This window comes from Podarcis filfolensis, assembly GCF_964270895.1.
Source record: "Podarcis filfolensis genome assembly, chromosome: 1".
In the NCBI taxonomy this organism is placed as follows: Eukaryota; Metazoa; Chordata; class Lepidosauria; order Squamata; family Lacertidae; genus Podarcis; species Podarcis filfolensis.
In genome coordinates this window covers 30955179-30969641 of record NC_139604.1, presented here as the reverse complement: position 1 = coordinate 30969641, position 14463 = coordinate 30955179, and the positions used below count along the sequence as shown (strand labels likewise).

Genomic DNA, 14463 nt, shown 5'->3' with positions numbered 1-14463 from the left:
TCCTCGGATAACGTTCACCTCTTCTCTTTGCCATGCTTCTAAGTCATGGAGAGCTGCCGTATCATGCCACTGATACATAATTCCCAAGGGTGGTGGTCTTCCTTTGCCAATTTTATGAAAAATGGATGCTGAGTGAACGTGATTGGCTCAAGAACATACAGTGAGTAACATAGCTGAGTAGATACACAGCTAAATCCACACTGTCCAGAATTCCCCCCCCCCTCTCTCACACACACACAAAGGACGGACAAATCTGTCAATTTTAACTTCCCTCAGTTTTTCATTTTCTAGTATTCTGTTCAACTTGCCACATTTCTGCATTAGTTAGTTTGCTTTAAAAAAATAAAAATGCATCCACACACAAAACCCCCCAGCATTTTAATGTGCACTTCTCCCAATATACAGATTTTTACAAGCAGTTCTCCCTATCGCAACCTATTTTTGCATGTTACACAAAAGTTTGTGTGTAATTTCCCCTAATATATGCATTTAGTTTAGTTTGAGAAATAAATTGTAACATTCAGCTAAGTGCTAAGCGTATCTGCGTTTTGGCTTTAGGAAGTGTGAATTAGGCACGATCACATTAAAATGCGAGCTGAATGGATTTCTGCCCACCTCCCTAATATATCATGCAGATAGGTGGCAGATTCAAGGAGTGGGAAGTAATCACTTGCATTTCCACAACAGTTTTTAGCAAATCTGTAAGAAAACTGGTACCTACCATATCCCCAGAAACAAAAAAAATTATCAATGTACAGTGTTTTATAGAAGAGAACTACACTTTATAAGAAGTATCAAATGTTGTCACTTTACCTTGTTCAGTTTGGCTTGTGATTGATGGAAGAGAACCTCCCAAACTTTGACAATGTTCGTTTGCCTCCAGAAACTTAAAATCCTTAGGGGGTACCATGCGGTAACACTGTAAGAAGATTTTATTATAAACACTCTGTCTAAAGTACCTGGATTTCACATTAGCTTTTATGATTAAGGGGAAATTTACAGAGCAGAACAAAATCAAAGGGGGAAAACGCCTTACAAAAATATTTTAATTGCAGGTGATTTATTATTTATTTATTTACTTTTTATTTATTAGTTTTATATACCACCCTTCATCAAAAGATCTCCGGGTGGTTCACAAGAAAACTACAGTTTTGCAAAAACTCATCAAGTTTTGGAGATTCTTACAAGGCACTTTCTAATAAATATTACCTTATCCATAAAAACAAGCCAATTTTCGCGACACTTCCTGCGAGTTGGTTTATAACCAGGGTCGTGCTTCTCCAATAGCGATGCATTGTATTTCTCACAGATGAAGGGAAGTTTTGTACTGCAGCTTATCGTGCTGTCTGCAGGAATCACAGACACATACATGTATGTATTAATATTTATCTATGCTTATATTCATACTGCATTTACTGTGTATTATTTCCACAAATTCTGAAAGGCAAAGGACTGGACATCAAAGTAGGGTCCGGATACAACTATAAACTCTGAATGCCATACTGCAGGGTGGCCATCTGCAAAAGAGGAAAGGATTTCTTCAACTTTAATAGCTGTGTAGATGGGAGACTGTCATGCAAGCTGAACTGCTGAAATTCCCTCTTCTACACAGCTATTAGGAGCCCTGCTCTCTTTTGCAGCTGGCCACCCCTAAGACATCTACAAACAGGCACCGCCAGCTGAATATTTTGCTGCCTTTAGCATCCAGAACAGCACTCCAACTCCATAAAACTACTTTATTAGAAGTAGTGCAGCTTCTAATAAAAAGTCTAAAGGAGAACTTTTTCTCTAAGACTAAAAGTTTGTGGGGAGAATAGTATCTTAGCATTGTTTAAATTAAAAAATTAAACAGCTTACCTCTGTACCAACTTTGATAAGAAATATGCCAACAATTCCTGTAGTATCGTTCATGATAGTGTGAAAATACTGAAAACCTAGGCACAATGAAGAACTGAATTATTTCAGATTTGCCCTCTTGGTGCATGTAAATATTTATCATCATTGATCAGCTTGCTCATTTCTTTTTCATGTGTCCTACTGTACAAGAGATTTGTTGACTCACTGGAGAAAGGACCAAAATGGAGCTGGCATCTTAATTTTTGCTGCTACAGAGCACAGCTGCCAAATTCTGAGGTTTCTGCTACAGCGCTTACGTGTTTATTATATGCAAGAAATCCTGAGCCTCAAAGCTCAAGTATCTTGACCTATGACCATAATACGTTCATCATTACTAGATCATATTCATTAAGTGAATGGCAAAAGTATTTCAGGGATGCGGGTGGCGCTGTGGGTTAAACCACAGAGCCTAGGACTTGCCGATCACAAGGTCAGCGGTTCGAATCCCCGTGACGGGTTGAGCTTCCGTTACTCGGTCCCTGCTCCTGCCAACCTAGCAGTTCAAAAGCACGTCAAAGTGCAAGTAGATAAAGAGGTACCGCTCCGGCGGGAAGGTAAACGGCATTTCTATGCGCTGCTCTGGTTTGCCAGAAGCGGCTTAGTCATGCTGGCCACAAGACCCGGAAGCTGTACGCCGGCTCCCTCGGCCAATAAAGCGAGATGAGTGCTGCAACCCCAGAGTCGTTCACGACTGGACCTAATGCTCAGGGGTCCCTTTACCTTTACTAAAAGTATTTCAGACATATATAGACTCTGATAGTTCTACGTACAGTGAATGGTAGCGACTTGCAGGAGCTGTGTATTTCAGCCACCAACTTTGTGTTTCGTCCGATAACTGCAAAAACAAAAAGGAGATGCATTAGAATCAAATGCCATGTTACATCTCAACCTAAGTATCAGAAAAGTGTAGAATCCGGCATAAATTCTATATAAAGTCTATATACCCTAAATACACTAAAAAGTGTTACCATGCAAACTAAAGGCAGATAATTTTTAAGCCTTCTCCCTCAGGTATTCAGTAGATCCTAGTTTTTAATAAAACAGTCCCAAGAGCATTTCCAACACCACAGTAATAAAAGCAAGTGTGAGACTTACAGGCAGGTTTCTTGGTGCAGTTTTTTAAATAGAGCTTTCTCCTGCATTTCAGAAACTAATGTTTTCAAGTCAAGCTCTGTTTTGCCTGCAGTATAGGGAGAAAGATTGCTCCCACTTTTTACTCTGAAATTTCATATCATCAATGAGAATTAGGCATGCTCTGGATTACCCTTTACTCTGTACCCTTCCTAGTACTAGAGGAAAAGCTGGGGAAGAAGGATAAGAGAAGAACATTTTTTCATTGGATGCAGGAAAAACACTTTTGCTATATATGCTGTCAGACAAAGGTATCCTACTTCTCACAGGCTTTTTCCTGAACAGCTTATAGCAACAACAAGAGAAGGTAGTTTTTGTTTTTTTAAAACCCCTATTTTGGCATGGACATTTTCACAACAAAATATATCCAAGAGACAAAGAAATAAATTACATTTGCAATCCTGTTTAGAATTCCCGTTAGTGCAGTGAAAGAGGCCACAGACGCTAAATCACTTCCATTATTAGAACAGTACAGAGCAGCTTCTTGAAAGCTCAAGTGCTTATTTGGCACAAACCAAAATTCAGACCCATCAATATTCAGTACTGGTCCCTGAAGTCCATCTCCATCTACAACAGAAAGAAAGAAAAAGAATGCCATACACCTAAGTTTAAACTAAATGAAACATTGCATGCACACACAACCCCACCTCCAATTTCACAATGTTATCTAGTAGTGGTAGATGAACTATTGTAACAATGAAGTGAATTAACAGTTATCTAAAAAATACTGTGCATTAATGCAGGAAACTCTGCAACATAATTATTATATTTCTAGATCACCCTTCATCTGGCAATTGTAGGGCAGCAAGCAACCATAGATAAAAGCCAACATAAAAAACCAAAACACCCCAGTAAATATGAGCATATGCTTCCCCATGGGCAATGCTCCAAGGCATTCACTGCAGCAAAGCTGAGTCATTGCTGACCCAACACGAAACTAAGCAAAGTAACAAATGAATCCCTCTAAAAGTTTCTCCAGTTTCTGATGTTGTGCTCTGAGACACATTGTCCCCAAAAGTAAGTATGATATGAGGACAGCATTGTCTGTGGAGGCCTCAAGGCAAACAGAAGGAGCACATTCATCTTGTGGGGAGGAATAGACCAAAGGAGTATGTATGATCTCCACGAAAGTCAAATGAAGATACCTTTAAATCAGGGATTGGGAACATTTGACATTCAAGATGATGCTGGGAGTCACAATTCCCTTCTTTCCTGACCATGCTGATGGAAGCAGGAATCCTATAACATGTGGAAGGCTGTAGGTTCCCTATTCCTGCCTTAAGTTGATGAGCAAATGATCAAGGACAGCAATTTTATGAGCGATACATTTTGGAGATTGTATGTCAATGGCTAATAAGATAGTTGTGACCTACAGAACAGCCTCAGTTCAACATATTTGAGACAGAACTATGCTTTTATGTTCCATTGTGATGTTTAAGTGCTCTCTTAAATTTACCATCCATGGATTAACGAAGACAGAGAGACACCCTCTCACTGATTTTTCTTCAACATCACTTGCTATTTTCCCTGAAGATTTGCTAAATTTTAGTTTCTATATAAAGTACTATAAGATTATTTCAGGTTTCAGTTGGCTTTTGGATTTAGGCCCATGATTCAACAGGGAACAAGTAAGGTATCAGTCTAAGAGCCGCTCTGCTGGTGTTTGAGTAAGTTGTTCAGAGTGTGAAGCCAAGCCAGAGTCGGCAGTTATGTAAGATGAGATGGGATTCACTGGATTCTTTCCATCAACTGACCACTGCTGGGCTGGGGGCCACAGTATTCGCACAGGCCAACTGAAGAGTGGTACTGCAGAACAGCAGAGAGCAGGCTAACAACTCCCTCTGCTTGCAGGCTGCATTAAAGGTAATGAAAATAAGATAGCTGGGGGTCCAAGTTGCTAGAGGCTGTGTTCGAGATCACTGGCACTTTTGGAGACCTATATGTGGCTAGCACCTTTATCAATGATGTGTAGGAAGCCTAAGTTGTTCGCTTACCTGGTTTGTACCACTCTGGTGTCTTTGGAGTACGACCTGTTGATGAGATTAAGGAAAATTACGGCATGCCAAATTTCCCTTTTATCAGAAGAAAAGGAGAGCTGGAATCTTCAGGAGCACCATTAAACAAAGAGTGAAATTGTGTTGTTTTTCCTTTTTACCCGAAAGGTGCAAGCAGTAAAGTTTTATTACAGCTTACAAACTTGAACACAACTGCAATTTGGAAAAACCAACCAACCAACCATGTAGCTTGCTTATTATGTTTGTTTGGGAGGGGCTCAGGTGAGTTGTGAGGGGAGGGGAGGTTTGGAAAAGCTGTGGGGGGGGCAGGCAAAGGTGGGTGAAGTGTAGAAGGTGGGGCAGGGCAGGATGGGGGGATGAGGGTTTGTGGTGAGGCAAGCAGAATCAGCAGGGGAAGTAATCCTTTGTATATAATGCATACTGATTTTACTTTTGAGTAAAGAAGCATGGTTCTCTAAAGTACGAATAGAAGAGGCATGGGGATTTTTGTGTGGCAGCAGTGGGAGACCCCATTAGCTAAAGTGGTGTCTCAGGTTAAGAACAGTTTCAGGTTAAGAACGGACCTCTGGAACGAATTAAGTACGTAACCAGAGGTACCACTGTAACAAGAACCTGTGAAAGACAGACATTCCTTCTATACTTGGGCATCATCAGAAAATTTTAAAATGGCATTCAATTACTGGAAGCAGAACAAGTCATGCCCAATAATTGTGGAGTGCAAGGCCTGCTTGATTATGTGGAATAAAAACATGAGAGTAATTTTAAATGTAGATTCTTTATAGTCAATGTAAACTAGACACAGAAAATCAAATGTTGATTCAAGGATCACCTTTCTTTTTTTAAAGCCTCACATCCAGCTTGAGGGTTCCCAAGGACATATTGATGACCACTGAGAACAGGATGCTTAATTTGTTAGGCCTGTGGCCTAATCCAACAAGCTCTTATTGTTCTTGTAAAAAACACACACCATGTGAAATAAAACTTTTTTCAGTGCTCTTTGCCTCAAATTCACAGGAATTTGGGCAAACATGCTGACAAATGTGAATAAAATGAAAGTAAAGACATTTCTAAGCCTAATGCTGCCTTCCTATGCACACTGACCTGGGAGGCAGCCATATTGAATATGGTGGCACTCACTTCTAAGTAAACATGCATACGACTGAGCTGTGAATGAAGTTTACCTTTAGCGATCTGGCACACCCATTCAAGTTGTGAACCACAGTAGAAAGGCTTTAAGTAGAAATCTTCTTGTCTGTCTTCAGAATAGTAAAGAGTCCACATTGTTCGCCGTGTTAGTCTTAGAAACTGCACACATTATTAAGATAAAAAAACCCAATGAAACTGATTCCTGCATGTGCAGTGTAATATTTGCATGCAGCTAAGTTCCACTGTTTTAAGTGGAACTTACTATCAGGTAAGTGTAATGCAGCCTAAGTGAACTGTTAATAAACAGAAATTATATTTCATTCTTTTTTAAAAAAATCAGGCTTTTTTATGGATAAAAAAGCAGATACTTGCTTTTGTGCAGCCAGATCTAAGGCAATCTAATACAGAAGTATGTCTGTCTAATCAAATTTCCTTCCAAGTATGCTTACAGAGGATTGTAGCTCAAAAACTAAACCACAAGGACACATGCACTTAAGCCAAGGTTGGCCAGGTGAAATAGATATGGATCCTACTGCACTTGTAACTGTTGCATAGATTTGAAACCCTGCTCAGGGTTAACTCTGTTACAGTGCAAGCCTAAGCATGTTGACTCCACTGTATTCAATCTTATTTACTCCTAGGAAAAAGGTGAATGCAGCCTTATTTAATTTGCTGTCACTCTCTCACTCTCTCTCTCTCTCTCTCTCACACACACACACGTTTATCACCAGTACTGGTTATCAAAAACTGCATTATTTTATTATATATTTTTGAAACTAATTAAAGAGGAACTGTTTTTCAACTACAAAAAGAAGAATTTGAACAGCATTTGTTACCACATTTCTCAGAGAAGACAGCAAGGGACACAAAATTATAGACTAAATTTTTTTTATCGGTCCAATGCAATATTTCTATCTCATTCTTAAGTTACGTCACAGTAAGCATGCTGTAGCGTTTTCGTTGTATTAACTCAATGACAACTTCACATTGGCAAAATTGCAGCAAATCATTCTAAATTTAATCTATCAATTGAACTAATTTATAAAAAAAACCCCCAAAGTATTCCCGCTTAGTTATCAAGCGTGTTACACCGCACCTTCACAGCTGCGCAGTCTCTAGTATCGTATTCATCTTTAAACTCGGGGTGCATAACAACAGTAGATACCTACAGAAAGAGAAGATACAGAATTGAATTGAATTGGCAATGAGCACATTGTAGTTTTTCACCACAGGCACTCCTCCATTTGTTTCATTGGAGGAAACAGGGCTACACACACATTCCGTTCTGCTGAGAGAAGTAAACAGAGAGGTTAGGGCTCATGGTTGGTGAATGTATGTAAGAATGTGGTCTTCTGCACAGAATTACAGCTGTATTGCAGCATTCATTTCCCTCATGTGTGAAATTAGGGTTCCAAAATCCTAGAGAGGAGTCTCCAGAAGCAGAGGTGGCTCCCTGCTTAAGAAGAATGCCTTTCAACCCGTGCAGGGCTGTAAATAAACAGATGGGACTCTGATGCACCGGAAGAAGCAGAGCACTCCCTCATGCGAAGGCTTTAATCGCGTAAGATAAAGGAATGGCTGAATAGGGGCTGAAGTGCAAGATTACAATCCGATGCATAGTTCAAAAAAGTCACCAAACGGGACTCAGAGTTTCACATGCGCTTCTATGATCACACAAGGCTCCTACATATGGGCTGTCATTTTATTTCAGTGAGCCCAAAAGAATCTGCATGAAAACTTGATTCTTCCAATGAAATGGATGGAACACAGTGCCTGTGATGGGAAACATCCCTATGCTTCTCAGAGCCCTTGCACATGTTAGGAAATAGCTAGTTCCTTTTTGTTGTATATGCGCATACTTCTAATACAAAGCAACATAAAAATGGCTAGATCTTTAGATTCTTAAAAAGTCTTCCACTGACAAAATATGTTCAGAATTGCATTCTTCAAAATCCATTTCATTCTTCATGTCTGAAATAGTTGGGTTTTTCTTTTTTTTTAAGATGCCTAATTTCTTTCAGACCCACCTACATTCCCCCAACTAAGGTATGATGATATGCTATTGCCATCAGTTTAACTTACAGGCTTATTGTCACTCCACTGCCAGGATCCTAGAGAGTCAGGATTCCTCTTATTTAGCCCAATCCAGACCCAACGGCTATCGCTGTAAATGAAATACCATTTCAGTCCAAGTGCAGCTTTAAGCACAAATTATTCATCACTATAATCACGCAAGACAAGAGCCCTGTACAGACTTCCAAACTGAAAGCACAGGGTGTGTGTGTGGGTGTGTAAGAGAGAGAGAGAGAGAATCATTTTGCCAGTCTGCCGAAATTCCGATTATGCCTGCCATTTGTTCATTCCGATTTACATGTAGATTTCACAATGCATGTATGTTAATTAAGAAATACTTAGCTACAGTGGTACCTTGGAAGTCGAACATAATCTGTTCCGAAAGTCCATTCGACTTCCAAAACGTTTGGAAACCAAGGCACGGCTTCCGATTGGCTGCAGGAAGCCTTCCTGCAGAATCCTAAAAACACACACCACAATCTGTACTAGAGATCTTGAAATGTATGTATGTATGTACAGTGGTACCTCGGGTTACATACACTTCAGGTTACATACGCTTCAGGTTACAGACTCCGCTAACCCAGAAATAGTACCTCGGGTTAAGAACGGTGGCAGCAGGAGGCCCCATTAGCTAAAGTGGTGCTTCAGGTTAAGAACAGTTTCAGGTTAAGAAAGGACCTCTGGAACGAATTAAGCACTTAACCTGAAGTACCACTGTATGTATGTATGTATGTATGTATGTATGTATGTATGTATGCAACAGTATACTGCTTAATCATTTAACTAATGTGTTCATTAGGAAACAATACTCAAAGCGAGGAGGAAGAGGAGGAAACAGACTTGTCACCACATGCTACTGAAAATGTTTAAAACAAAATAATTGAAAGAACAAATTTGCCGATTGTTCTTTGCATGTCAACAATAGTGGTTTTAGTTCATGTTCCATTAATGCCACCCAGAAGCGTTTCTTTTTAAAGGACATGACTATTAAATGCCACATTACCAACCGAGTTTGACCAGAAAACTAGCTTTCCAAGAACGTTACCTTATGGTCTCTCTCAGAATGTCATGGAGCTCCTTGATTTCTGTTAAGTGGCTAAAACTAGGTAGGTGTCCTCCAAGAGCCTCACAGAATCTCTCTGCTTCTTCCCAGGTTCTGGTTCTCAGCACTCTTTCCTTATGAAATAACTTTGCAAAGAAAAAAAGAAAAATCCGATTCAATCCTTTATCAATGAAAAGAAAGGGGCCAAAGATATACCTAATACTTCAAAGCTACTTGGCTGCCGTATAAACCTACCCAATCTGGTTTTATACACACACATTGCATTCTGTTCTCCCTGTTTTATTAACAAAAACTGCCCTAAGAAAGCATCACAAATTTATCTTTTTTGTCCTGTACACCCCCCCCCCCCATATATAGCTTCCTTCAAGGAATCCTGGGAACCGTGGTTTTACCCCCAGCACAAAGCTACAACTCCCAGCGCCCTTAAAGGGCAACTCAGGAGCCAAGTGGTGCTTTTGTTCTGATGAACAGAGGCTGATCAGCCAGGGAAACAAAACCAAACAAAGATAATCTAATCAGCTAATACAAAGAAATGTAATGCAAAGAAATAGTTGACCGTGGGAAACGAAGGATTATGCAAGGGTGTTCTGAGAGTTTTAGATACAAGTCCAAAGTAATTCAAGAATATGAATAGTGTGTGTGTGTGTGTATGTGTGCACACTCAAGTCACTGAACTAGATTAGCCTTAGCGAACCTGCTACCCTCAAGATGTTTTGGACTACAATTTCCATCAGTTCCAGCTGGTTGGAGCTGATGGGAGCTATAGTTGACTATTCAATTATTTCATTTCTATACCACTTAATATATTAAATATCATTTAACATATTACAGATATCATAAGCAGTGTACAAAAAACTGAATAAACAACAGACGACTTAAAATATTACGAAGATAGAGTTACATATAAAATGTTACATTAATACAAAGTTACACACACACGCACACAGAGAGAGAGAGAGAGAGAGAGAGAGAGAGAGAGAGAGAGAGAGAATCTTCCTTCTGACACACCCTCCCTCTCAGCTTCTGGGTTCTCATCCCGTGTCCAAACAAAATTTCACAGGCTATAAACTAGATTAAAATCAACAACGCGCTAAAAACTAGATTAAAACATATGGCAACATTCTACGTATCTGGCTAGGCTTTCCGGAACAAGCATCCCTACAATGGCATTTGTGCACTTGTTTTTGTAAGGCATGTTTGGAATGAACATCAGAAAATATCTCTTTCCATATGGTGGAAATATCTAGTTCAACATTTTGTGGTGCTTTTGTTTTTTCTTCATTAAGATAATATACATGGTTTTTTTAAAGTGTTAGCTCGGTTCCTTCAAGTTTGTAATATCTAGAGGGCATCAGGATAGTGAAGGCTGAACTAGATCCTTTAGGTGATTTAATTGGAAGGATATATGCTACCTTATAACAAGCAAGACCTGATCCGCTGTGCCAGCCTGGAGGGCAAGGGTCAGTAACTTTAGGAACTACTTCCGGGTCTACTTTTGGTCCAATGTACTTCTTGCAAATAGAGTAAGCTTTCGTTGTTTTGCAGTTCTTGACCTCCCACTTTCCAAGGTATTTTCCTGCTGACATAGCCACGCATCCTCCACGCAATGCTAGAATGTAGATTAAAATCAAATTAAAATTGTAACCAAGAAATTTAGTATTGTTCAAGATTGAACATAGAACAAATAGTAGCACTTCACTGATCTCGAGAAGGTACTGTACCTGGCTGGAAATGACCCCAGTTTGTGTACGTGAGCATTTCATTCTTCCCATCTACTGTTCCCCAGCCATACTCCCCTGAAGAGCCGATATCGTGCAAGCCAGTCCAGAAGTACTTTTCTTCCACTCTGCTATGCTTTCTAATCAAATTGTTTATGAATTCTTGTTCGAATCTGTAAGAGTCAAGTTTCAAAAACGAAGGATGCAACTATCATGATCAAATACATGAATAAATCTACTAGTCATAAATGTAAATACTTCACTAGCATATTGCAGAGTTCATTCTACATTCATGTTTCAACAGTACTGCATACTCATCTCTTGTTGCACAACACACATTTGTTTTATCTAGACAAAGACAAACACTAAAGAATACCTGTTTGTTATAGTGAGGTTGCACAGTTTCCCAAACAATTCTTCACTTTTCTGAACCTTGTAACAAAAGTCTCCATGCCTCCATTCCTAGTTTAGAGAATAATATTCTTTTACTCAAAAGTATGCATTATGTTCCACGTTACATTTTTGCAAAGGCAGAATGGTGAAATTTAAGAATTGCTACTACTTTGAAATTGGGGATACACTAGAACACTAGATAAATGGCAGATGCTTAATATTTATTTAATATGTAAGAATTCTAAATATTCCACTCCATTCTATTATTAATAATGAATCTGAAATTCAAAATGTCAGGCAGACAGTAAGCAAAATACTTTTAATACAACCTCCAAGATTGGTTTAAAATGTAATTATTGATATAACCTTACCTCACCAGTACAATTTTTATCTGCTTTTGAGTCATTCAAAATCTTTCCGTTTTTCATGCAGACGTATTTAAGTTTATTGTCACAAGGCAGGACATTCCATCGACCCAGCTATCAGCAAGAGGAGGGGGGAGATTTTTTTTAGAACATTCCCAATATTATTCTCTCCATTGTTTATTGATTTTCAATGAAAGCAAACAGCCAGAGTAAACATACAAGGGGAAAAAATGGGGCAGCACAAACAAAGCAAAAAGTCCACTGTATCTATGCATAAACTTCTAAGAAAGTAGTTCGATAAATATAATAAACAAATGCATGAGTGCTAATTAGTCTTTCCAAAAGGGGTCCCTAATAACATTTTTTTTAAGTACAGTGGTACCTCTAGTTATGAATGTAATTTGTTCTGGAGGTCTGTTCTTAACCTGAAACTGTTCTTAACTAGAGGCATGCTTTCGCTAATGGGGCCTCTTGCTGCTGCTGCGCCACTGGCATACGATTTCCGTTCTCATCCTGGGGCAAAGTTCTTAACTCAAGGTAACTACTTAGCGGAGTTTGTAAACTGTAACTACTTAGCGGAGTTTGTAACCTGAAGTGTTTGTAACCTGAGGTGTTTGTAACTCGAGGTACCACTGTAACTGAAGTCTCATTTAAAACCACATTGTCTATATTACAATACAGAAAGAAACAGATTTCGAGAGTGCTTAGCTTCCCTGCTAGTCTCTCTCTCCCTCCCTATTTTTTTCCTGGATGGGAGTCTAAAAATGTAACAAGCCTGCCCTGCATCCCAATCTGAAAGAGGATTTTAAGAACTTAAAAAGCACCCTGCTAAATCAGCCCAACATTCTGTTCTCACAGTGGTCAACTCTTGTGAGTCCCGCAATTCGGAAAAAGAAGAGAACACAGGCAGCGGCAAAAGAGAGACTGGAGGAGCAGAGGAGCCCGATTCTTTGCTCTGGCGCATTCACATAGTGCTACACCATTGCTTAAGAGTCATTGGCGGAGGAAGAGGCGTGCGGGGAGAGCGCCCTGCCCCCGGCAGCGTGCCATCGCGGCTGCCCCCCCGCCCATGCTGGGCTGCCCATGCCCCCGCAGATGGCACGCCCCGCCCCCAGGACGTGTGCCAGCCCCGCCCTCACCTGCTCTCCGCCACCGTTAAGAGTTATGTGTTAACGGGGCAATGGTTGCTCATGCACCTCTGCTGTGTATCATAGGCTACGAATATCATATACAGAAAAACGATTAACCCACCAACACTGACAAGCAGCTGCTTTGAGATTTTTCTCATAGAAAGAAACAGGGAGAGCTCACAATAGGCCCTGTGTTCCTGTTCTAAGGCTTAAGGTTTTCTCTGTTAGCACAGTGAATTGCCTTCTATTCCTCTGTTGTGACTGGACCCAGGAATAGAGAGGAGAGACACAAGTGATGGGTTGAACTAGGGCCACATTTTATTATCAACAACTGCAAGGGGAAATGAGAATTGCAGCAAGCTAACGTTCACTTCAACTCTGCATGAACCAAACCCTACCCTTTCCAAAGGGCATGACAAAGCACAGTCCCAAGGTTGGGGCCCCACATTATGATGAGTATGGCAGCCTTCTTGCCTCCATTCCCTCCCAGGGCCCCACAGGTGTGGCAGGTGAGCCTCAAGAACATTCCCCATCCAGGCTAAGAGCCCCATAGCCTGGAGAAGATGGCATCCAGAAATGCCCTTCACCTTCAAAGGTACATAAGGGTGCTCAACAGTTTCCTTATCTTACCTTAACCTTTCCCAGTTAACTGATTTAACTATACCCATCCCTAAACCTCACTGTTCCCTGAACCCAGTACAGAGCAGGTGAAAAAAACCCTGCCCAACTTGGCCAGTTTGCAGGCAGGCAAAATATTCCAACTGTGCCCCGAAGTGACTGGAAATCCCATTCTGGAACGGAGTGTGGGCTTGGTGGGTGTGGGGGAAAATGACCAGAGGCACAGCAAAGGACCATATAGTCTACAGATACATCGCCAGACACAAACTCTCTTAAGGCAAATCTAAAAAAATGTATAAACACCGACAACTGGGAAACACTGGCCTGCGGGTGCTCCAATTGCAGAAAAGCCTTTACCAAAGGTGTCATGGGCTTTGAAGACGCTCGAACTCAGGACAAAAAGGGAGAAATGTGCTAAGAGGAAGGCACACTTGGCAAACCTTCACCATGATCAACTCCCGCCCAGAAACCTATGTCCCCACTGTGGAAGGATGTGTGGATCCAAAATTGGCCTCCACAGTCACTTGCGGGCTTGCTTTTAAAACCGTGTTTAAGGAAGACAATCTTACTCGACTACGAGTGATCGCTAAAGAAGAAGAAGAGTCTATAGATACATCGCCAGACACATGTGCTGGTGTCTGTATGCACACAAAGCAGCACTGCCTCACCTGCCTCCCTAGCCAGCTGTAACAATGCTCCCAGATGCAGCTGGTGGGAGCGGACTTCTGGGCTGGAAGTTTGCTAGAATTCAAGGGTATAATCCTAAGCATCCGAGTTCCACTGAAATACCAGGACGTTAATTCTGTGGAAGTCTGTTAAAGGTTGCACTGCTAAGGTATCATCTTTTCCACTTCCACAGGAGGAAACAGGCTATGTACATAAATCCACATGCTTTTTTCCTTTATTTCCCAGAAA

General features: G+C 40.6%; 1 protein-coding gene across 3 annotated transcripts in view; it reads right to left on the bottom strand.

The window, feature by feature from the left end:
• LY75 (lymphocyte antigen 75) overlaps positions 1-14463 on the bottom strand; it is a 77844-nt gene that overhangs the window by 42192 nt on the left and 21189 nt on the right. For all 3 annotated transcript variants that reach the window (XM_083578558.1, XM_083578560.1, XM_083578559.1), the window contains exons 9-22: positions 11807-11914; positions 11419-11504; positions 11046-11215; positions 10737-10933; positions 9307-9449; positions 8271-8352; positions 7285-7353; positions 6224-6347; positions 5022-5057; positions 3419-3594; positions 2667-2731; positions 1858-1934; positions 1210-1346; positions 814-919 (exon numbers count right to left, since the gene is read on the bottom strand). In XM_083578558.1, coding sequence (XP_083434684.1) covers positions 814-919; positions 1210-1346; positions 1858-1934; positions 2667-2731; positions 3419-3594; positions 5022-5057; positions 6224-6347; positions 7285-7353; positions 8271-8352; positions 9307-9449; positions 10737-10933; positions 11046-11215; positions 11419-11504; positions 11807-11914 — 1576 coding nt within the window. The remainder of the gene's footprint in view (positions 1-813; positions 920-1209; positions 1347-1857; positions 1935-2666; positions 2732-3418; positions 3595-5021; positions 5058-6223; positions 6348-7284; positions 7354-8270; positions 8353-9306; positions 9450-10736; positions 10934-11045; positions 11216-11418; positions 11505-11806; positions 11915-14463) is intronic.